Here is a 25466-nt window from a genome sequence, read left to right as displayed (position 1 = left end):
ATGTGCCCTGACTGGGAATTGAACTGGTAGATCTCTTGGTGCATGGGTTGACACTCAACCACTGAACCATATTGGCTGGGCTGATCATTTTTTTCATTTGCATGTTGGCCATATGTATATCTTCTTTGGAGAACTGCCTATTCAGATCCTCTGCCTATTTTTTAATTTGGTTTATTAGTTTTCTTTTTGTTGTTTTGTAAATAGTGATTTTATAGGGAGAGGGAGAGATAGGAATAAGGAGATAGAAATATAGATGAAAGGGAAATATTGATCAGCTGCTTCCTGCATGCCCATTATTGAGCTTGCAACCCAGGCATGTGCCCTGATCAGGAATCGAACCAGTGACCTCTTGGTTCATGAGTCAATGCCCAACCACTGAGCCACACAGCTTGGGCTCTTTTTTTTTTTTAATTTAATAAATCTTTATGGTTCAGATTATTACAATTGTTCCTCTTTTATCCCCCATAGTTCCCCTCCACCCGGTTCCCAACCCACCCTTTGCTCTTACCTGCCCCCTCCACTGTCCTCATCCATAGGTGTACGATTTTTGTCCAGTCTCTTCCCGCACCCCTCACATCCCTTTACCCCCGAGAATTGTCAGTCCACTCCCTTTCTATGCCCCTGATTCTATTATATTCACCAGTTTATTCTGTTCATCAGATTTTTTATTCACTTGATTTTTAGATTCATTTGTCGATAGATATGTATTTGTTCATAATTTTTATCTTTACCTTTTTCTTCTTCCTCTTTTTTTTAAAAAATTTATTTTATTGATTTTTTACAGAGAGGAAGGAAGAGAGAGAGTTAGAAACGTCGATGAGAGAGCAACATCGATCAGCTGCCTCCTGCACACACTCCCTACTGGGGATGTGCCCGCAACCAAGGCACATGCCCTTGACTGGAATCGAACCCGGAACCCTTCAGTCTGCAGGCCGACGCTCTATCCATTGAGCCAAACCGGCCAGGGCTTCTTCCTCTTCTTAAAGAATACCTTTCAGCTTTTCATATAATACTGGTTTGGTGTTGATGAACTCGTTTAGCTTTTTCTTATCTGTGAAGCTCTTTATCCAACCTTCAATTCTGAATGATAGCTTTGCTGGGTAGAGTAATCTTGTTGTAGGTTCTTGCTATTCATCACTTTGAATATTTCTTGCCACTCCCTTCTGGCCTGCATAGTTTCTGTTGAGAAATCAGCTGACAGTCATATGGGTGCTCCCTTGTAGGTGATTAACTGTTTTTTCTTGCTGCTTTTAATATTCTCTCTCAGTCTTTTTGCCCTTGGCATTTTAATTATGATGTGTCTTGGTGTGGTCCTCTTTGGGTTCCTTTTGTTTGGGGTGCTGTGTGCTTCCTGGACTTGTAAATCCATTTCTTTCACCAGCTGGGGGAAGTTTTCAGTCATTATTTCTTCAAATAGGTTTTCAGTATCTTGCTCTCTCTATTCTTTTGGCACCCCCATAATTCTGATGTAGGTACGCTTGAGATTGTCACAGAGGCTCCTTACACTATCTTGAAATTTTTGGATTCTTTTTGGTTTTCCAGTTGAGTGTTTTTTGCTTCTTTGTATTTCAGATCTTTGACTTGATTCTTGTGATCCTCTAGTCTGCTGTTCGGTCTCTGTATAATAGTTTTTATTTCAGTCAGTGTATGTTTAATTTCTAGTTGGTCCTTTTTCATATCCTTGCATTTCTTGCTAAATTTATTGGCCTTTTCTAGGAAATTCTTGAAAAACCTTATAACCGTGGTTTTGAACTCTATATCCAGTCATTTGCTTTCCTCCATTTCTTTCATTTGTGATCTGTTTCTTTGTCTCCACATTTTGGCTGCTTCCCTGAGTTGGTAGAGTAGCTTTGTATGGTAGGTGTCTTATATGTCTAGTGTCTCAGCCTCCCCCAGTTACCTGAGGTGAACACTCTTGGTGCACCCGTTTGTGGACTGTGTTTACAGCGTTGTTGTAGTTAAGTCTTAATTGTTGTTGGTATCACTGGGAGGAATTAACCTCTAGGCCAATTGGCTGTGAGGATCAGCTGTGTCTATGCTGGGAGAATTTCTGTGCTGGAGACACCCTTATGAGACAAGATGTGCAAAAGGCTCTGTGCTCAGCTTGGATGGGGCGGTGTCTCAGGGCAGAGCAGACAGCCTTGGCTTCCTGTCAGCCCTTCCCTATGATGCCCTTGGATCCCAGTGACCCTTGGTAATTGCTGTAAGCACCTCTGAAAGAAGGCGCCCTCGAATTTCGCCCGCTGCCAGACAGTCCAGTTTCTCCCTGAATGAGTCTGGTTTCCCAGAAACTCACCCGCAACTGGAGTTAAGCACAGTCGGAAGTTTTTGTCTCCCTCCAGCTTTAGAAAGCCAGCCGCGCACTCAGTCGCCCCTGCACTCAGCAGTCAATCCTCTCTGCTCGCGCGCGCCTCCAGACCTCTGCCTTCCACAGCTTCCCTGAGTCTCAGTGTGCTTTCTCTTTTCCTGACAGTCCAGATATCCCCCGAATGAGTCTGGGACTGGAGTTCAGCTCAGTCGGGAGCTTCCGTCTCCCTCCTGCTTTAGAAAGCCAGCCAGGCACTCAGCTGCCGTGCAGTCAGCCACCCATCCTCTCCGTGCGCACGTCTCCGTACCTCAGCCTTTTGCAGCTCCTTTGAGTCTCAATGTGCTTTTCTCTTTCCTTCTAGTTGTAGAATTTCCACTCAGCCAACTTTCCTGTGGTTCTGGATGGTGTCCCTTTTGTCTTTTAGTTGTAGTTTTGATATTGTTGTGCGAGGCAGCAGTTGAGGTGTTTACCTATGCTGCCATATTGGTTTCTCTTGGGCTCTTTTTGAGTTTTAAGATTTCTCTATATATTATGACTATTAGACCCTTATCAGATATTTGATTTGCAGATATATTCTCCCATTCTGTGGTTTGTCTTTTTACTTTTTTTTTAATGTACTTACTTTTATTATATTTCAGTAAATTTTTGAGACCTTATAGATTTAGAGTGTTTTCTCCAATCTAGTTTTTCTGTATATCCTGTTGTTTTTATTATACAAAATTCCACAGCTTCATGATTTAAAAAGTGTATTCTAAACATGATAAAAGAAAATGTTTTAAATTAAGAATGAGACTTATGCCTTGTCATGGACTCTGGAAATCCTAGAAAGAGGGGTTGAAAATGAAATAGAGATTGAAAAATGATAGAGGTATTTGTGTTCTGAAGGTGACCATAAGGCTTGGATACAGAAGTATTGGTGGAGGGATTAGCTTAGAACAGGGAAAGAGGATGGTTTGTCTGACAGTATCTGATAGGAGTGGTAAAGAGATGACATTTCATTCAGATATGTTAGCTTACAGATAAGAAGCTGAGGAATGCCACATCTGGTATCCTCAATTTTCTTAGTAAACTTTAATATGAAATTGTCTGCTTAAAAAAAAAGTGGGATAAGTATAGGTTGCTTGAGTACAGTAGAAAAGATGTTGGCATGGTGATGAAAAATAAGAGCATTATCTAACTAGAGACATTAAAGTAATTGCTGAGTGATGATGCTAAGGGTCAACCTTTGGCTGGTTCTTAAACTGTAAATTGAAAAGATGCCAATTTTGGGATTCTAAACTTTTTTCTGTTTCACTTCTTAGCAACTCAGTTGTAAGAGCAGAGAAGGTGGTTGCTTGTATTGACCTAAGATTAAGATTTTGCAGGACAGGTGTTAGAGCATGACAAGGGGTTAAGGCTTAATAAAAGAGAGTGGTGAAGATAAGCATTATATGATGTGGAGTAGATAGGGACAGAAATTGTGTTATTCAGGTGCCTGATGGGTTGGGGAAGAATCGGAGGATTCAAGAGAATCCAGGTCTTAGACGTTCTACAGCAGGTATGAGAGTAGTAACAAAGTAATTGGACAAGAGATTGAAGCGAAGATAGTGTATTGAAATTTAAATTTTAGAGCCAGAGAAGTTCTGTTTTATTGCCAAGACCAGTTATGACTATGAAAGTATAACGCTGATGAAAAACATATGAATAAAAGAAGTTCAGAAATGGTGGGAGTATGTTGTAGTATATAGCTCATTATAGACTAGAGACCCAGTGCACGAAATTCATGCACTGGTAGGTCCCTAGTGGCTTCTGGCTGTTGACTGGGACCTCCCTTCCCTGGCTGCTGGGGCCTTTCTTTGTTCTGCACTGTCCCCTGGTGGTCAGTGCACGTCATAGCGAGCGATTGAACTCCTGAGAGGACACTTTGCATATTAGGCTTTTTTATATATATATATATATAGACTAGAGGCCCGGTGCCTGAATTTGTACACCAGTGGGGTCCCTTGGCCTGACCTGCAGGATAGGGCCAAAACCGGCTCTTCAACATCACCCAAGGGGTCCCAGATTGCAAGAGAGCGCAGGCCAGGTCGAGGGACCCCACCTGTGCACCATCAGGGCTGGGAGAGATGCGGGAGATTGACCAGCCAGGGAAGGAACCATGGGAGGGCTCCAGGGTGTGTCCGGCCCGTTTCTCTCAGTCCCGATTGCCGGACCCCAGCAGCAAGCTGGTCAGAATGTCTGCCCCCTGGTGGTCAGTGTACGTCAGAGTGACTGGTTGACTGTCTGCCCCCTGGTGGTCAGTGTCAGTGCACATCATAGCAAGAGGTTGAGCGGCCTTAGCATATGATTAGTATATTACACTTTGATTGGTTGAATGGCCAACTGGACGACTGGACATTTAGCATATTAGGATTTTATTATATAGGATATGAAAATCACCTTTCCTGATGTCAGCAGTTGGATTGGAGGGGAAAGTGTGAACCAGATTGGTAGATGAACAGGGAGGTCTGTCTATAGATGACAACAATACTCCAGGATTCAGGACATTATTGTAAGAATCGGGAAGAGGGTGGTTTGCATGCTCGTCGACCCAGGAACTTCTTGCAAAGTCTGCTATATTTTCTATTTGTGTTTTGAGTGCCAGGGGTTGGGCAAACTTCCTTTTTTTTAAAAAAAAATATTTTTATTGATTTCAGAGAGGAAGGGAGAGGGAGAGATAGAAACATTAATGATGAGAGGGAATCATTGATTGGCTGTCTCCTGCTCGCTTCCCACTGGTGATTGAGCCCAGAACCCTAGCATGTGCTCTTGACCAGAATTAAACCCTGGGACCCTTTAGTCTGCAGGCCGATGATGCTCTATCCATTGAGCCAAACTGGCTAGGGCTAAACTTCTTACTTAAAGGGACAGATGCTAAATATTTTAGACTTATGACTTCTGTCACATGTATTTGTTTGTTTTTATAACCCTCTAAAAAGATAAAAACCAGCCTAGCTGGTTTGGCTCTGTGGATAGAGTGTCCGCCTGCAGAATGAAGGGTCCCGGTTCAGTTCCTGTCAGGGGTACCTACCTCAGCTGCAAGCTCGATCCTTCCAGGTTGGCAGCTAATCAGTGATTCTTGCTCATCACTGATGTTTCTCTTTCTCCTCCCTTGCTGTGTGAAATCAGTAATATATATATATCAAACACAAAAATACCATGCTTATCTCATGTGTTATCCAAAAACAGCAACCAAAGTTTGGAGTCAGCGGACCCCCATAGTCACAGACAGAAAAGCATAGTCACAGACAAAAAGCATAGACACAGACCCCCATAGTCACAGAAAAGCATAGTCACAGACAATTCATAGTAAGTATAATTACTTACTATGTAAATAAAAGGATTATACTTACTATGAATTGTCTGTGACTATGCTTTTCTGTGACTTTTGATACTTTGCCTTTTAAAAGGTAGTAACTATTTCAGTTACTAGTAACCATTGTTACTTAGGTATCAGTAGTTTTGATTATAAAGTGTTAAGGAGAAAATATGTATTCATCTTTAAAATACTAAATACTGTTGGTAGTATTGTTTTACACTTCTCACTGTGGTAGTTACACATTTCTGAACAAATTTTTTTTACTTCTTTTTGCGGTGGATTAAAGTTGAGTCAGCAGATACTGGAGTTATTTGAAGCATGTCAGCAGCAAGTAAGTGATTTAAAGAAGAAAGAACTCTGTAGAGCACAGCTGCAGAGAGAAATTCAGCAATTATTTCCACGTACGTTTCCCTGTTTTTCATGCCCATTATGTATATGAATTTCTGTTTTAAATTAGAAATAATATCTTATAATTCTCTTCTGTTTCTCTAGAAAGCAGACTTTTTTTGGTTGGGTCCTCTTTAAATGGATTTGGTACCCGGAGCAGTGATGGTGATTTATGTCTAGTTGTTAAAGATGAACCAGTAAGTAAAGAAACATTTATTCTCATATTAAGTCATTTAAGAAATTTTATATAAAAGTCATTGAGGAAAATAATTTGTTTTATTTTAGTTCTTTGGATTCTTTGTTTATAGTAATTCAAGGAAACCCAGGAAATACTACTTTTTCCTTTAAGGTGTTTGTACAATAAGCATAACAGGAATTTTAGCATTAATTTTTTAAAAATATATATTTTATTGATTCTTTAGAGAGAGGAAGGGAGAGGGATAGAGAGCCAGAAACATCTATGAGAGAGAAACATCATCGACCAGCTGCCTCCTGCACACCTCCCACTGGGGTCGCTCCCGCAACCAATGCACATGCCCTTGACCAGATTTGAACCCGGAACCAACCCCTCAGTCCGCAGACCGACGCTCTATCCACCGAGCCAAACCGGACTCGGTAACATTAATTTATTTTTAAGTTGTTAAAGCAAGATGGCTTCACTATTTTTTTTTTTTAAAATGCTCACCATTCCCTATTTATTTATTTATTTTTAAATATATTTTATTGATTATTTTACAGAGAGGAAGGGAGAGGGACAGAGAGTTGGAAACATCGATGAGAGAGAATCACCCATCAGCTGCCTCCTGCACCCCCCCTACTGGGGATGTGCCTGAAACAAAGGTACATGCCCTTGACCGGAATCGAACCCGGGACCCTTCAGTCAGCAGGCCGACGCTCTATCCACTGAGCCAAACCAGCCAGGGCGGCTTCACTATTTTTAAAGAGCTCTGCCTCTTTTGAATAATCATTGGGTTAGGTATGTTACTGGGTTGCACCAAAGAAGAACATATGTCAGTATTTTCTTTATTAAATATATTTTTATTGATTTCAGAGAGAGGAAGGGAGAGGGAGAGAGAGAGATAGAAACATCAATAATGAGAGGGAATCACTGATTGGCTGCCTCCTGCACACCCCTTCTGGGGATTGAGCCCGCAACCTAGGCATGTGTCCTTGACCGGAATGGAACCTGGGACCCGTCAGTTCACAGGCTGACTGACGCTCTATCCACTGAGCCAAACTAGGTAGAGCAGTATTATCTTTTTTTTTTTTTCTGATTTTTTTTTTTTTTTTTACAGAGAGGAAGGGAGAGGGATAGAGTTAGAAACATCGATGAGAGAGAAACATCGTTTAGCTGCCTCCTGCACATGTCCTACTGGGGATGTGCCTGCAACCAAGGTACATGTCCTTGACCGGAATCGAACCCGGGACCCTTCAGTCCACAGGCCGATGCTCTATCCACTGAGCCAAACCAGTTAGGGCAGTATTATTTTCTTCCCATATTAGTTTTCAGTGGTTCTATTTTTAATCTTTTTTTTTTTTACTACCTTGAAAATGCTATGGGGTTTGGAGTTATCATTTGGGAATACAAAAAGATTGGTTTCACTGAAAATTAAAATAAAGCTATTGTGATATAGTTCTTCTGATATTTTGGCTTTGTTTCTTTTATTTTTATTAAATTTTGTTATTTAGTATTAGGTTTATTTGAATTTCCTTTTAACTAATACTCTTGTGTATCCTTAATACAACAGTAGTTGCTTACCTGAAGCAGCCTGTTTAATATGCTGAGATCCTTTCGGAATTATCAAGGATTAAATTAATTTCAGTATAATTTAAAAGGCCTTATTATAGTCTACCTCTTTAAAAAGACAAGAAAAATCTATTGAATGGTAATATATATTTTAACTATTCCTATTATTCCACTAATAAAATTGGCTTCTATTTACTGCAAATCAGAAAGAGATTCATTTCAGGAAAGAAACTTTATTTTAGGCTTTGAAATCAAACAAAGGAAAATTAAAAGAAAACTCAAATAATAAAAGTAGTTGTCTACACTACAGTTTTAACACTTTCTCTCATGTAATTATACTATACTCAGGCACATCTCACTAACCTTTCAGTCTTATTCACATGTCTAAATCATTTCACAGCTTGTACTGAGACACCATAGATTTGAACCTTATCCTTAATCTAGATGGGGAAATAAAACATGTTATAGAAAGTTAAAATTATGTTTATTTTTCTTAGAGAACATTGCTTTTTGTACATTTATACTAAAGAAAAACATGGCATATATTGGTCTTTCAATATTTTAAAATTTTCCATTAGGTTTAAAATCAGGAATTGAATTAGAAATTGTGATGTGAAAGACAACATAAACTTTGACTTTTCCTGTGATGCAGTTTAGTCTATATTGAAAAGTAACTCCAAAGAAAAGTATACTTTATATGCTTTCTCTTTGTTGAGATACATTAAGAAAATAAAACACTAAGTTAAGAAAGGTAATGAAAAAACACTTTATTTTTAACTTTTCAGTGTTTTTTTCAGGTAAATCAGAAGACTGAAGCACGGCATATACTCACCTTAGTCCATAAACACTTCTGTACTAGACTTTGTAAGTCGGATATGCCTCAAGTTCATATGTCATCTGACATTAACTATTTACTTAAAATGTCTCTCTCACTTTATTTTCTGGTAAGAATTGTTTATTTTCCGGTCAGGATAGGTATTATGTGGATCCTTTTTTTCCAAATGAATTCCCTTTTCGTTTTGATTAAAAGAATAACCATTTATTCAACAATTCTTTATTGAATTCACTTACTAATATCACTGAATGCAGTGGAGAACTCAGATATACAAGCTTCAGTTCTTTTTCTCAAAAGGTTATACTAGTAGATTGTTAGGGAAGCTAAGCATGGACTATAAATAGCGGTAATGCAAAAATCTCTATAAAGCCATAAGAGTGATTCAGATAGTCTTAGGTGAGGGAGAGAATTTCATCTGTTTTGCAATGATATGGAATTTATGACATCAGATTTTAAAAATATGATTACTGAACATGAAACCCAAATGAATTACTCTTAACAGAAAGCAAAATTGTTGATGGCCAATGTTATTTTTAATAGCTAGTATTAGAATTATAAATATTAAATATGCAAGGGACCTTAGAGATCATCTAACGCAAATGAAAGTTGTCTTTTTTTTTTTCTTTTTTGTGGCTTTTAATAGTTAAGAAGACTGGTGAACATGGGATCAGTAACTTGCAGGAGTATAGTTGGTTTTTGATTGGTATTAGAACTTGTACTTGGAACTTGAAGTCCTTATTTTTCACTAAATTTCACTGAATTCTTACATATAAATTCTATTTGAAGCTTAGTATATTTTATGATTTTGGTGATAATGCATTATAACAGATTTTTCATAAAACTATTTTTATTGATTCTTAGAGTGGAAGGAGAGGGAGAGAGAAACATCTACTAGAGAGCAAAACATCTATCAACGGCCTCCAGCATGCCTCCTACCTGGGATCAAGCCCACATGTGCCCTGACTGGGAATCCAACAGATAACTTTTGGGTGCACAGGGCAGTGCCAACCAACTGAGCCACACCAGCCTGGGCACAGAAATTTTTTATTTTTTAAAAATCTGGTGTTACATTTTCTTTAGTTAAAACATTGGGAAATGGATCATTTGGGAAAGTTTGCAGAGTTTCTTATTTATACATGTCTGTATTTCCCCAAATTTCCATAATGAATGATATATTACTTTAAACTCAGGAAAAAAATTGTTTTAAACTTTGATGGAAGTAAAAATATGTAGATACTAGTAGCCCATTTGCAGGAAAAATCCTGTTGTGGCCGCCGCGCCTGCAGCCACGCACCTCTGCCACCCGCCCCACTCCGCCCTGCCCCGCCCCGCCCGGGCTTTCCCTCTGGCAGCCATCTTGCTTTCCGCTTTTCCTCCGTCTTCCTTCTAAGTTGTCTTCAGTCTTCACTCCTCCCTCCCTCGGCATATGCAAATTAACCACCATCTTTGTTGGGTAATTTGCATACTCGCCCTGATTGGCTGGTGGGTGTGGCTTGGGCGTAGCGAAGGTGCGGTCAATTTGCATATTACTATTTTATTAGGTAGGATATGTTTCTCCCCTGAGAGGTCATACTTATTTGAATGTGTCACCATTCCGTGTGTCACGTTGCAAGCATTTAAGGTTCTGTACATATGTTATTTATGACTGCCATGACATCTTGCTATGTGCTGGACCAGAATTTAGCCATCCCACTGCTGCTAGCTTAGATATTTTTCATGTTTAAAATGCTCCGGTGAACTTTATTATCAATGTTATTGAACATTAGACCATATTTCTGAAAATACTTGAATATAAAGCCCTCTAAATGGTATTGGAAATTCCAGTCTTAGAAGAATTCTACAATGTCCCTTCTTTGCTTTCATTCTCAAAGACTATGTTTTCTTAAATGATCTTAGCTTAGGAAAATACTATTTTTAAAAAATTATACATTGATACACTATGAATTTGGTAAGTATTTGCAGATATTGACATTATTTTTTATCCTTTAGCTGGCTACATTGAGAGACCTCAGCTGATTCGAGCAAAAGTGCCAATTGTGAAGTTCAGGGATAAAGTCAGGTAAATAATTACTGAATTCCCTTTTTCTCAGTTGCTTTAAATAATTTTTAGATATTCTTTTGATGTAGATAATTAAGAAATGTTACTATAACATAATAGCTTGTCTTCATCAGTTTTTGAAATTCACTTGATTGAGTCTTTGAAATAATTTTTGAAAATGGTCTGACCAATTTTTCATGGTTAACTGTATGTAGTTGTTCTGCTTCAAATTTTGAGTATTTGAGACTACCCAATTTAAAGAATATATACATATTTATGTTTCATATTTTTTAATGATCACTTGCCTTTTGGAAATGTAATTAATGTATTAAGAACATATCTTAATTGATGCAATTTTTATGTGTCAAAGGGAAACTTTAGTTGTATTCCTGTATATTTAGTTGTATTCCTGAAAATCTGTATATTCTACTTGCCTGGGTTCTCAATTTCTTATGGGTATTGGAATTACAATCTTTTAGATAATATCTGACTGTGAAATGTAAATACTAGATCTTGACTCTTTCTTCGGTTAAAAAATGATTGTTTTCTGAAAAATAGATATGATTTTGATAAGTCAAGTTTTTCTAGCTCAATTTTATAAAAGTAATATTGAAATATAAGTGTAAGTATAAACACAGCTGATTTTCATTATTCATGCATTCCATATTTGCAAATTCTTCTTGATGAAATTTATTTTATAATCCCTCATTCCCCTAAATTAATTCTTTTACCAATTCGTAGACATGTGCAATGCAGAAAATTTTGAGTCACCCAATGCGCACATTCCCAGCTGAGGTTAAACAATATGGTAATTTGCCTTCTTGTTTCAGCTTTCATACTGTCCTTTTTACAGTCTAGTTAGTGCCATGTTTTTTACTTTTTTGTGCTTTTTGTAAGTGGATTTGCTGTTTAAAATGGCCCCATGTATAGTGGTTCTGTGTACAAAGCTGTGATTGTCCTCATAGGGAAAATACATGTGTTAGATATGCTTTGTTCAGGCATGAGTTACAGTACTCTTGGCTGTGAGTTCACTGTTAGTGAATCAACAGCTTATTAAATAAGGTGTCTTTACACAGACATGCACATAGAAATTAGTTACATATTGATCAGCTGATGAAAATGTGACTGAAGGCTTGTGGAAACATGACTTTATTCCCCTAGGAGTAATGGTTTAGTAGTCACTAAGTTACTGTTTGAAATGACTTTATAGAACATAACTACTGTGAGTAATCTGAATGGACTGAAAAAAAACACACACATATATAATGCATATATGTATATATTATATACACATGTATATAATATATACATATATATATTTTAAACAAAACTTTAGTTGTATTCCTGACTCAAACCTTCCCCTTCATTCATCAAAACATCTACTCTATAAATTTGTATTGAATTTTATTAAGGAAATAAAGTCTAAAACACAAAGATATAGGGAGATAAAACAAACTAAACATTAGCTAATTACATTTTTTAAAAAAATTGTCGTTATATAAACAATTCTATTCTTTTTTATTTAAGGTTATAATACAAACTTTTTATTTTTAAGTATTCTTTATAACTCCATTTTATAATTTTTCTGTATACAAACTAGTAAAAAAAACTTCACTCTGACAACCAAAGATAACTGATGTTAACGCTTTGATGTAAACCTTTCAGTCCCTTACTATGCAAATGAATGTATGAGCTTTTACAGCTAAAATTGAGCCCATAGTTTTTTACTTAACAAAATATCATGAACACTGTTTATATCATTGAATATTTTCTGGCTTCATTTTTAATGAGTTTATGTATTTCATTGAGTGACTCTTTTGTCATTAACTAGTTCGAGTAAGCATTTTGTGCATAAATTATTTTCCATAGGAAGGATTATTTTAGTATTTTCAGAAGTAGAACTTGAAGCAATTGCTATGAATATTTTTAAAGCTCTGTATTCATATTTTTGAAAAGTTTTTAATTTTAGACTAGTGACCATCTACATGTTTTACTCTATTGAGTTATATAGAAGTGAAAATTGGTTTCATTATTAGATTTTCACACACACAATTAAAGAATATAAATCCATTTTTACCATGTTTCCCAAAGCCAAATATATATATATATATATGTATGTGATATCTAAACTGTTAATAATACTATCTGTTTGTATCAGTATGTGTGAATAATTGAAAAATTACAAGATTTCTTTCCCTAAAACAAGAAAATATGAAACAGTAGATTTTAAATTTTATGATTAAAAGCTATAGAAAATAAATTTGTTAAGTTTTTATTTTAGGCATTGTTTTCATGAAAAAACTTTTGTTTTTTTAGAAGGTTAAAACTTTAAAAAATTAAAAATATGTTAAAAAAAATTTTTTTCAATTACTGTTGACATCCTACATAATAAAAAGGCAATATGCAAATTGCATCACTCCGCTACGCCCACAATTGGGCCGGCGGGGGGCGGGACTCAGGGTGGCCGATTGGCTGGCAGTAGGAGTGGGTGGGGGGGTGGGACTCGCGAGTCCCCGTTCCCGCTCCTCCCGCAGGCCTAAATGGCTGGCACTGCGGGAGGACCCATGGGGCCTGCGGAAGACACTGGTGGCGGCAGAAGACGCCTGTGGCCGATTGTGTGGCTGCCGGCACCAGTTTTCCTCTGGCCACCCGCCAATCTGAGCGCCTCCCGATCGGGAGTTCCTCTCGGGGTGGCTGATCGCGCTGGCTGGAGGCGCTCCGATCGGCGGGTGGCCAGAGGAAAACTGCTGCTGGCGGAAAACTGGTGCCGGCAGCCAGGTGAAGGAAAAGTCTATTGCACGAAACTTCGTGCAATGGGCTTCTAGTGTTATTATATTAGTTTCAGTGTATGCCCCAATGACTAGACATTATATAACTTTTACTAAGTGATCATTCCAGTACAACTCACACCCATCTGACACCACACATAGTTATTAGAATATTATTGACTATATTCCCAATGCTGTACTCTGCATCCCCATGACTTCTGTAACAACCAATTTGTACTTCCTAACCCCTCCACCCTTTTCACCCATTACCCAAAGCCCCCTCCCATCTGGCAATTGTCAAAATGTTCTCTTTATCTGAGTCTGTTTCTGTTCATTTTGTTTTGTAGATTCATTTATTGATAGAGATGTATTTATTGCCATTTTGTTCGTATTTTTTATCTTTTTGTTTTCTTCTTCAAGAAGACCCTTTAACATTTCATGTCATACTGGTTTGGTAGTGAACTCCTTTAGCTTTTTCTTGTCTGAGAAGCTCTTTATTTGTCCTTCAATTCCAAATTGTAGCTTTGCTGGATAAAGTAATGTTGGTTGTAGGTCCTTGCTTTTCATTACTTAGAATATTTCTTGACAATCCCTTCTGGCCTGCAAAGTTACTGTTGAGAAATCAGCTGACAGTCTTATGGGAGCTCCCTCGTAGGTAAATAACTGCTTTTCTCTTGCTGCTTTTAAGATTCTCTTTGTTTTTTAACCTTTTGCCCTTTAATTATGATTTGCTTTGGTGTGGGCCTCTTTGGGTTCTTGTTTCGGATTCTCTTTTCTGAACTTGTATGTTTATTTTCCTTCATGTTAGGGAAGTTTTCTGTCATTATTTTTTCAAATAGGTTTTCAATTTCTTGCTCTCTTCTGACATCCTCATGATATGAATGTTGGTACACTTGAAGTTGTCCTAGAGGCTCCTTATACTACCCTCAGTTTGGGTTCTTTTTTTCTTTTTGCTATTCTGATTGGGTGTTTTCTTTTTCCTTATCTTTTCAGTCTTTGATTTAATCATCTGCTTCATCTGCTCTATTGTTAATTCCTTGTAATATATTCTTTTTTTTTTTTTTTTAATGAACCTGCTTTTATTAACTGTAAGAGTTTTGTTTGTTTTTTATGGCTCTTAGAGGAAGGGAGGGAGAAAGAAACATCAATCAGTTGCCTCCTGTACTCGCCCTGATCAGGAATTGAACCCCTAAGCTGGGTATGTGCCGTAATTGGGAATCCAACCTGCCAGCTTTTAATGTATGGAACAGCACTCCAACCAACTGAGCCATACCAGCCTTAGCTCCTATAATGTATTCTTTGTTTCAGTTAATGTATGTTTCATTCATAACTGGTTCTTTTTTATAGTTTTCTAGTTCCGCTTTTGTTTTCTATCTTTGTTGAAGGTCATCTGCTCTTCCCCTAAGTTTATTGAGCATCCTTATAACCAATGTTTTGAACTCTGTATCTAATAAATTGCTTGTCTCCATTTTGTTTAGTTCTTTTTCTGGAGTTTTGTTTTGTTCTTTCATTTGGGATATGTTTCTTTGTCTCCTCATTTTGGCAGCCTTCCTATGTTTGTTTCTATATATTAGGTAGAGCTGCTACATTTCCCATGCTTGATAAAGTGGCCTTATGTAGTAGGTGTTCTGTAGGGTCCAGTGGCACAGTCTCTTTTATTCCCTAAGCTGGACACTTGAGGTGTGCTCCCTCTGTATGGGCTCTGTACTCTTCTTGTAGTTGAGCCTTGATTGCTGTTGGCACATCAATGAGAGGGATTTATCCCCAGGCCTATCTGCTGCAAGGACTGGCTGCTATTACAGACCAACTGACCTGACCTGCTAGGGCCCATACCACAGAGCAGGACTTACTTCACTGGGGCTCCAGTGCCCACTGAGTCTCCTTCTTTAGTGTATTACTTGTAGGGTGATTGGGTGGTGGTGCTTTGATGTGGTCTGAAACTATCCATTGGGTGAGCTGGCTCTGAGGCCTCCAGGAAGGTGCAGGCCAAGGTCAGCTGCCACCCGTGTTCTGCCTGGAATCACCTGGCATAAGCTATAAAGCAATTTGTAGATGGCTGCTAATGTGCTGGGCTTAGAGGTGCCTAGGCAAGGACAAGTTGTGAACCAAGGTTGGCTGTTACTACTGCCAGGCCTGGGGCTGCTTAGCAAGAGGCACGGAGCACACTTAGGCTAGATGCTACTTGTTTGGGAGATTTAGGAAAATCTGAAGCATAAGTCAAGACAGGCCATTCCTATGGAAAAGCCACTAGAAACAGCTTGGGTGGGCCTGTAAGTTGGGTGGGGCAGGGCCTTAGGTAATCACTAGGGTGTGGCAATCAGTGAGTGATAGATTAATGGAGACTCAGAAATGGCTTCTGCTTGCTGGTTCTGTAGGGATAGGGCTTATCAAAGGAACAATGGCTTCTGCCAGCACTTCTTTCTGGGAGAAAGCTGCCCCTCCAGCTCTCGCCCTGGTGCCAAACAATTCATTTCCTCCCCATATGTCTCTTGGTGCCTTTCAAGCTGCTGCCCAGTGCTGCATCTAAGGAGTGAGTCCAAGTAAGTCCATGCACGGACCCTTTAAAAGGAACTTCCTTGGACTCTAGCAGCCCTCCTTCCACCTCAGTCCCTGCTGATTTTTTTTTTTTTAATTTCCCCTGCTGATTTTTACAGCCAGAAGTTATGGGGACTATTTTTCCCAGCACTGGGACCCTGGTATGGGGGTTGGGGGAGAGGCCTACCTAGTGTGGGGCTGGGACCCTTCACTCCTAAAGGGGGTACCTCTGCAGTCGAGATATCACTCCTGATTTTTGTCTGCCACATATGGGAGTGGTATCAGCTCATTCTGCATCTCCACCCCTCTTACTAGTCTTGATGTGGCTTCTTCAATGCCCTAGTTGTAGGACTTCCGTTCAGTCAGTTCTGAACGATGGTTGTTCTGTAGTTTAGTTGTAATTCTGATATGATTGTGGGAGGAGGTGAGTACCACAATTAGTTACACTTACATCTTAACTGGAAGACTCATAGAAAAACTCTTATACATTAAGTAATCTTCATTTTGAGTTTAGCCATTTTTTGTAGATCTCATTAATATTGTTCCTTTTTCTAAATTGTGAATTGCATATCTTTACTTTCAAAGAAGTGGCTTTGGCATCCTATACAATAAAAGCCTGATATGCGAAGTGTATCTTTACTTTCAAAGAAGTGTCTGGTCGTCGGTTCAACCAATCAAAGGGTAATATGCTAATGATATGCTAAGGCTGCTCAACTGCTCACTATGATGTGCACTGACCACCACGGGGCAGTCAGTCAGCCGGTTGACCAATCACTATGATGTGCACTGACCACCAGGGGGCAGACGCTACGACTGGTAGGTTAGCTTGCTACTGGGGTCCGGCTGATTGGGACTGAGCGAGATGGGCTGGACATGCCCTGGAGCCCTCCTGCGGTCCCTCCCCAGCTGGCCAACCTCCCCCGTCCCTCCCCAAACCCGATCGTACATCGGTGGGGTCCCTTGGCATGGCCTGCACCATCTCACAATCTGGGACCCTTCGGGGAATGTCGGAGAGTCAGTTAGGCCCAATCCAGCAGGCCAGGCCGAGGGACCCCACTGTTGCACGAAATTGTGAACCGGGCCTCTATTGGTATTTTAATTTACCAATTTTTTTTCCGGGAATATAATGTATAGACAAAGCTTTTATTTTGTTATTGTTTGCCTCTTCTGCTTTTAAAAATCAAAAGATGCTCTAATTTCAAGTTAATTGAGAATGTATAACTTAGTGGGATAACTTGTCTAGAAATGTTTTTGGTCACTTTTTTTTTTTTTGGTCTGGAAAAGATTGGATTGCAAAATTTTAAATTTCTTCTGTTAAAGGATAATTGAGTTTTATTACCAATATATTACAAATCTTTTCAACAGTAATCCTGTTTTATATTTTTAAAACATACTAGATCATATTTAGATGATATACTGAGTACATATTCATTCTTATTTCTTTAGTGCTTCACTTTATGGTCTTGGGCCTTTGGGCCTATGCTGTTTTTACATCATTGGATATACATTCATTTATTAGTGAGGTAATTTAATTTGTACTTGAGCTAAAGTTTTTCTATTTCTTTTTTTAATAGTTGTGTGGAATTCGACTTGAATGTAAACAATATTGTTGGAATAAGAAACACATTCCTTCTCCGAACTTATGCATATCGTAAGTTTGTTTAGTTCTAAATAATTATCAGCTTTTCATTTATTTGTCATTTTTTTCCTTTTTAAAGATGTTTACAGTAAATACTGACATCTCTTTAATTGTGTTTATAATGTCCTATTATATTATATGTAAAATATATTGCTTACTAAAATTATATACTACCAAAGTTAAAGGTCAATAAGATGAATTTTAATAATTAGCAGTTTTTAAAAAGGTAGCTATGCTTTAGAAATAAGATACATTTATGGTGAACACTGTTTAATACACAGGGAGGCGGTACTCTTTATTAGCATGGAGTTGGGAAATTATGGAAACGTTGAAAGAAAATATAATGTCTTCTTACAATTTTTAAGTTTTAATTTTACTTTCAGTTGAGAATCGAGTTCGTCCGTTAGTACTGGTGATTAAGAAGTGGGCAAGTCACCATGATATAAATGATGCCAGTCGTGGTACTTTAAGCAGCTATAGTCTTGTGTTGATGGTTTTGCACTACTTACAAAGTAAGTATTACGGGTTTTTCCTAATTTTTAAAACGGAAATGCAGCTAAACTTTATTATGGTATCTTTCCTATAGACCCTACTTCAAATAGTATTGTTTTAAACATTTACATCTAAGGTCCATTAGACCATATTTTCTGTTTTGTTGCTTTGAACACTTGTTTTAGAAATGTTGCTCCCTGGAAAGCATTAAAGAGCAGTTTCACGGTGCTTTTGTTTTTTTCACAGTTTTCTGTATTCACTTTTGTATTCAAAGAACTTTTCACCACTGTATTGTGGAACTATTTTCTTCAGGCAGATGAGTGAATGTTCAGAAGGCCTATAAAAATAAGCTCACATATCATTCATCATGTTTTTTGTTTTTCACTTGAGATAGGAAGGACATTATTTTCCTGTTGATCAAAGAAGCATTTATTCCCTGTGAGCTAGTATGGAAATAGGGTGAAAACTTGATCCTACCTAATAAAAGAGTAATATGCAAATTGACCGTACTTTCACCACACCCACAAAGCCATGCCCACCAGCCAATCAGAGTGAGTATGCAAATAAACCCAACCAAGATGGCTACAGCCACAGAGGCTTGGGTTTCCCAGGAAACAGAGGAAGCCAAGCTTTCCGCCTGCCCTTGCCAGCCTAAGCCTCCACTCAAGTCTACAAAGTTTCAATTATAGAAGGTAAACAAATCCAAACAGAAATAACGGCAGCCTCGGAGCTGGAAAGAGCAGGAGGCTAAGGTTGAAGGAGGAAGCCAAGCTTCTGCAGCCCTGGCCTGCCTAGGCCTCCACTCCAGGCTACAAAGTTTCAATTATAGAAGGTAAATAAACTCTAAACAGAAATGGCTGCTGTTGCGGAGTGAGCAGAAGGCTTGGCTCCGCTCCAGGCTACAAAGTTTCAATTGTAGAAGGTAAATAAATTCCAGATACCAGGGCCTCTGTTTGGGTCACCAGGGGGCGTGGCTGGCCTGCAATCCACCACAGGCCCCTAGCTCAGGCTGCCCCACGCCCTAAGGGAACCCCCACTCTGATCTGGGACACCCTTCAGGGCAAACCAGCTGGCCCCCACCCCTGTACCAGGCCTCTATCCTATCTAATAAAAGAGTAATATGCAGATTGACCATCACGCCAACACACAGTATGGCTGCCCCCATGTGGTCAAAGATCCTGCCCCCATGTGGACACAAGATGGCCACCACAAGATGGCCAGCAGGGGAGGGAAGTTGGGAGGCACTAGGCCTGCAAGGGAGGGCAGTTGGAGGCGATCAACCCTGCAGGGGAGGGCAGTTAGGGGTGACCAGGCCGGCAGAGGAGGGAAGTTGGGGGTAAACAGGCTGGCAGGCTAGCAGTTAGGCATCAATCAGGCTGGCAGCAGAGTGGTTAGGGGGTGATAGGCTGGCAGGCAGAAGCAGTTAGGGGCAATCAGGAAGGCAGGCAGGCGAGCAGTTGGGAATCAGCAGTCCTGGATTGTGAGAGGGATGTCCCAGATTGGAGAGGGTGCAGGCTAGGCTGAGGGACAACCCCCCCTCCGTGCACCAATTTTGTGCACTGGGCCTCTAGTGTTATTATAATAGAAGACTATTTACTAGGATGTCTAGAATCTGATCTGTTCTGAGTTAATGTTATTGCCACAGTTTAGAAAGTGATGTTGTAGTGTTTATATTCTTTGAATTAGTAGTTTTCTTTCTAGGAATTTATTGTAAAGTAATAATCAGGGATGCTTACATGGATTTATTTATAAGGCTGTTTTTCATAGTGTTGAAATAGTAAAAGATTAGAAATATACTAAGTTTTTAGGAATGTGGATGATTAAATTAATTATAGTATATACCAATGTGAAATGTACACAGCTACTAAAAATCATGATTTTTAGATGTTTAATGATATAAGAAAAGATTCAGGGTACACAACATGACATACATATACAACATGACACCAAACTTATTTAAAAAATAGTAACTAGCCCTGGCTGGTGTAGCTCTGCGGTTAGAACATTGGTTTGTGCACCAAAGGGTCATGCGTTTGATTCCTGGTCAAGGCCACATACCTGGATTGGAGGTTTGATCCCAGGCTCCAGTCAGAGCTGGTGCTGGAGTAATCAATTAATGTGTGTCTCTCACATCAGTGTTTCTCTCTCTCTCTCTCTCTTTCTCCCCCCCCTCCCTCTCTTCCCCCCACCCCCCCCTTCCTTCCACTCTCTCTATAAATATCGTTGTGTGAGGATAAAAAGTTTTTTAAAATTATATTTAAGTTCATATATATATTCATATGTATAACAAGTATTGAAAAGGTATGTGCCAAAAATTTAAAAATTTATCAGGTTACTTACGGATAGCAGGAGTTGTGTCCTTTATATGTGACTGTAATTGTAGATGTTTTTATAATATAAAATAAGAGTGTTTTTATTTGAATGATGAAATCAGGTGATTTTTTTTTAAACTTGGTGAGACTTAAAATGGTTAAAATGGGTCAAAGTTTTATGAATTACTTATCAGAAAAAATTCAAGCTAATTATAATATATATATTTTTACTGCTTACTAATCTGAAATATACATTAGTTTGATGACTGATTTGCTCCTCTAGTAGGATTTGAAACATGATATTAGCTGTTTTAGATACTACTTCACATATCACTAATCATTTTGTGTCCAATTTTGCAGTTCAATCTAAAACACCAATTACTTTTGAGGCTTTTTTGTTATTGTTAATGCTCACCTGAGGATATTTTTTCCATTGATTTTTAGAGACAGTGGAAGGGAGGAAGTGGGGGGTGGGGGGAGAAAAACATTGATGTGAGAGAGACATATTGATTGGTCGGCTTACACACGCCCCCAACCAGGTACATGCCTTTGACTGGGAATTGAACTCTCGACCCTTTGGTCCCGGGCTGATGCTCTACCACAGAGCCACATTGGCCTGGGTACTTTTGATGCTTTTTTAGTGAACTATGTACAATTCACAGTTATTAAAACTTGAAGAGATTAGACATATTTCTTATAAAATATAAAGAATAATATGACAAACCTCATATCACCACCTACTATCTATTCATAATTTTTTAGTTTTAGTTAAATTGACTAAAGCATTTAACATGGATGAACATCCATACGTGCCCTATTTCTTCACTCTTAATGTGTTACATTATGCTTTTTAATTTGATGGTCTTCTTTAGAAAAATGTACTTTAATCACAGATAGCTCAAGGTGATTTTGTAAGGAAGTTGAAAATTTAAACATAGTATTTTACTAGTGTAATGAAATTATGTTAAAATTTGGTTTAGATTTTGTTAAACATATTTTATTCTTGACAGAGTGGTCCCATTTATTGAGTTGATTTGTAATTAATGTACTATCATCAACCATTTCTAGGTTCTAGGTCTTTGTTAAAGGACATCAGCAACTCTGTCCTTTTGCAAATTTAAGCTATTCCTTGCTAGAAGTAATTAGAGGCATTGAAATAAGTAGTTGCTTTTGTTTCGTACAAGAGTCTGCAAGTTGTATTGACCAGTTCGAGGTCTACCATAATGAACTAGTGTTTATGATTTTGGCCAAGTTATTCTACCTCTCTGGCCTTAATATTCTCATTGATACATGAATAGTTGGATTAGATGACTTTTAAGTTACCATTAACTTCTTAAGTGCTTTAATATTTTTTTCTGCCAGGAACAGATAAAGGAAACAGGTCCTCTGTATGTAGAAAGGTTGAAAAGATTAAAAACACTTCCTAGAATGAATTTCAATAGTCCGTAATAGGCTACATATGTGTAAATGACTGCTACAGTACACTAATTGCTTCTGTCATGACTAGTGTTTTTAAATCTGTTTTTCAGACAGAGGTTTACTGAATGATATTTCTGCCCCCAGAAGCTTCCAAATTACTCTTTTTTCTATTAAAAGACCTTAAACCAGTAGTTAGTATTTGTATTACTCTCCTAGCATTCTAATTATAATTCTAGAATGAGATAAACTTAAAAAATATTCTCTGTAACCTTTTATTCATCCTCTTTTAAATTACAATTTTAATGTATTATGAGAATTCAGTAGGAAAGGAATTTAGGTTTTTAATTAAAAAAAAGTAATTTCTAATAAGATTTTCCAATTTCTATATTATAATAACAATTATTAGAAAGCCATGGAAATGTTATACAAATATAGAGACTTTTAGAATTAAAGTGACTAGGGCTTGAGTTTATTTGTAGGGTCTTTTAGAATTTTGTGCATTTGAATGCTTCTGGGGAAAGATGTAACCTTGTTTTCTAAGTGATTTTGGTAGGCAATGAGTAAGTTTTTTCTGATATTCCCAATCATACACTGTGAATATTCCAGAGTATTCTATTCCAGTTTTCAACTTGGTAATGAAATACAGGAGGGAAATTTAAATACTATGTGGTAGAAATGTTTACATTTATAATCATAGTTGGAGACCTAAGTTGACCGTAATGGTTGATTATATGTATATTAATGTATTCCAGAAGTCATTTTAAAATGTTTTTGCTAAATAGCCAGTTGAAACTGAATTAATGATTATTACTAAGTTTATTTAATTATATAAAATGTATTTCTAATTCTTAAATTATCATAGTTTATCATATGATACTATATTGGTCTTTAATCTTAAAGAAGTCTATACATATATCTGTATTGTGACATAAAACATTATATATTAGTTATTTATTATGTTGTGAATATTGGGAACCTTGCCTTTAATGTCATTTATTGTATAATGATGTGAAATGACTGTTAATGAATTTAGTAAGGTTGGATTTGGGTAAAGCTATTGAAGGGTGAAGAATGACAATTAAAAATATAGTAGCATATGAAGATAATGATTCCTTTGGATGAAATTTTATTTATAGAATGTTGGATCATATCTCCTGATTTAGATTTCTAAAATTTGCTGAGGCTTTCTTTTAAAAATTAAGTAATGAAGTTGAAGATTTTTCTTCCAGTGTTTTTTCTTCAGTAGATCAGTTTCCACAAACTATCTTAATTTTAGTGTTATTGTTTGTTAGAAGAAATTAAATAATAAAGGCATAATTGTGATAGAACCGTTGTTGGACTGTATCATTGGACTGTACTTAAATTTTTTTTATAGCTACATTCATCTTAACAATGTCCATTTAATATCTGTAGAACAATTCTTGTCTTGCTTATTTTGTGTGTGTGTCTGATGTTGGATCAGATGATGTGTGTCTATTTATTAATGGCTTATTCTAAAACCACGTAAAGAATATTGGTTTACATTAAAATATGCACAGTTTATTAACAAACCTTAAATTGCCAACTTAGATATATTCTGAATTAAAATTTTTAGGGATCAGAATTAACTTCACAAAATATATGGAAACTGTTGACTTTTTGCAGAAACCCTTATAGTTTCATATCAGAGGGTCTTAGCTGACAAATTACTGTTTTGTAAAATGAATTACATGAATCATGGAAGCTTTAAACTTTTTTTTTTTATAGCCTTACCTGAACCCATCCTTCCATCCATCCAAAAAATATACCCAGTAAGTGTTTCTTATAAATTATTATAATACATATTGTGACCAGTATATGTGGGACTATTTATGTAGTGTTAATGTAAATATAAAAGTAGTAATAGTTACATAACCTTCAAAGTATTTATAACATTTTCTCTATAGGCTGAGTCATTGGCCATTAGAACATTAAAAATGTTTCATATACTTTTTCAGAAGACTGATAATTTATTTTGTTATTGGCAGACAATCTGGTCATTTTTTTAATGGTGGAATTTTGTGCATGAAGCTCATGATTATCCCTAATGGGAGTTAAATTAGTCCCATTTGGACTCATTCTAGTTTTCTTAAAATACAGTTTTACAGCATTTCTTTAGTTAGTTAACTCAGAAGTTTTTCAGCCCAATGTATGTATATTTTGAAAGCAGAGGGGGGGGGGGAATTAAGAAATTGAACAATCTGATATAATCATTGTATCTTTCATTTGGTTTTATTAAGTAATACAGCAAAAGAGGTAACAATAGTACTCTATCCTTGTTGCATAATAAGAATCCTGCTGAAGCAATTTGGAAATACTCAAGAAATAAAGTGTACCTACTAGAAAAAGTTTAGTATGTTCTCAGTTTGAGTTTAGAGAAAACCTTGGTAATGTACATATTTGCAATGTATGTGAATACTTTTGTTACTTCCATTTTTTTGTGTTCTTTCCACAATTCTCTGTTGCCTTGTTTTATAGTCCTACTATTTTTGTTTTCTTCCATAGTGAGCCTTGTTCCTGGTTTTATTTGAAAATATTATTTGAGCTACTTGTTTAGAATGTTTGACCAATCCACTGAAACCACATAATTTTTACCTGTTATTTTTTTAAACTTACTAAATGGTCATATTACAAAGAAAAACATAGTATCTAGCTTTAGTGGTCAGTATTTAAAGAACTTACTTATTTTGTATGTATCACAAAATATAATAAATACACTTGACATAGAACCTAAATTAAATATAATTTAATTCTTGATAATTGAAAAGAACTGATCTTGTTTTTGAACCTCAGTTATTGCAATAATTGCAGTACATACATGCAAGGTGCTGGGTAATGAAAGGTTTACTGAAATAGAGTTTTGCTGTAGTGGGACCTCCGAGTTTGTGGTGGGTCATCTTCTAGAGGACACATTTATAACAACTACCTTTTGGTGTTTGCATATCTTACTTTCCTCCTTTTAAAAACTAAATTCTGCTATTATGAAGAACCATTATAATGAGTTCCCAATAGTACTAGGGTATGCTTTTAAACATGAAAAATGAAACAGGCTTTCACTGAATACCTTTGAAAAGACAAAAAAAAAATTTTTGGTGAAGTTTTTTTTTTTAACTGACAATGAAACGTGGCTGACGTGGCTCAGTTGTTAAGCATTGATCTATGAAGGAGGTCATGGTTCGATTCCCAGTGGGGGCACAAATGACTCTCTCATTTGATGTTTCTATCTCTTTCTCCCTTCCTCTCTGAAATATATTAAAAAATAAAACTATTATTTTAAAGTTGACATTACTTAAATTTTTAAAAGCATAGGAAGTTAATTTTGAAATAACACATTATAAGTTTTAGGACCTAACCATACTGCATTATTATATAAATGTACAGTTAAAATAATGATGATGCCTGGCATATATTAAATTATGAATATTTAGTTAATACTATTGCTGCTAAGCTTTACATACATTATGTTACTTAATTGTTATAACAACCCTATGAATACCATTTTCTTTATATTATGGGTGAAGAATCTTTGCAAAGCTGGGTAACTTCATGTAATAGAAGAACAAGGTTTCAAACCTAAGTGGTTTGACTACAAAGCTTATGCCTTAATCACCTTATTATAGTACTCATACTT

At 37.1% G+C, this 25466-nt stretch overlaps 1 protein-coding gene across 3 annotated transcripts in view; it reads left to right on the top strand.

Annotated features, from left to right (window-relative positions):
- TENT2 (terminal nucleotidyltransferase 2) overlaps window positions 1–25466 on the top strand; it is a 72067-nt gene that overhangs the window by 27175 nt on the left and 19426 nt on the right. For 2 of the 3 annotated variants that reach the window (XM_008161979.3, XM_054715124.1), the window contains exons 5-11: window positions 5932–6046; window positions 6138–6229; window positions 8565–8643; window positions 10604–10673; window positions 17530–17606; window positions 17978–18106; window positions 23564–23607. In XM_008161979.3, the coding sequence (XP_008160201.1) occupies window positions 5932–6046; window positions 6138–6229; window positions 8565–8643; window positions 10604–10673; window positions 17530–17606; window positions 17978–18106; window positions 23564–23607 (606 nt within the window). The remainder of the gene's footprint in view (window positions 1–5931; window positions 6047–6137; window positions 6230–8564; window positions 8644–10603; window positions 10674–17529; window positions 17607–17977; window positions 18107–23563; window positions 23608–25466) is intronic. The other variant, XM_054715125.1, reaches the window with a different exon arrangement.

The sequence above is a fragment of the Eptesicus fuscus genome, chromosome 4 (assembly GCF_027574615.1).
Source record: "Eptesicus fuscus isolate TK198812 chromosome 4, DD_ASM_mEF_20220401, whole genome shotgun sequence".
Taxonomy (NCBI): domain Eukaryota; kingdom Metazoa; phylum Chordata; class Mammalia; order Chiroptera; family Vespertilionidae; genus Eptesicus; species Eptesicus fuscus.
This window is presented reverse-complemented; position numbering and strand designations above follow the sequence as displayed.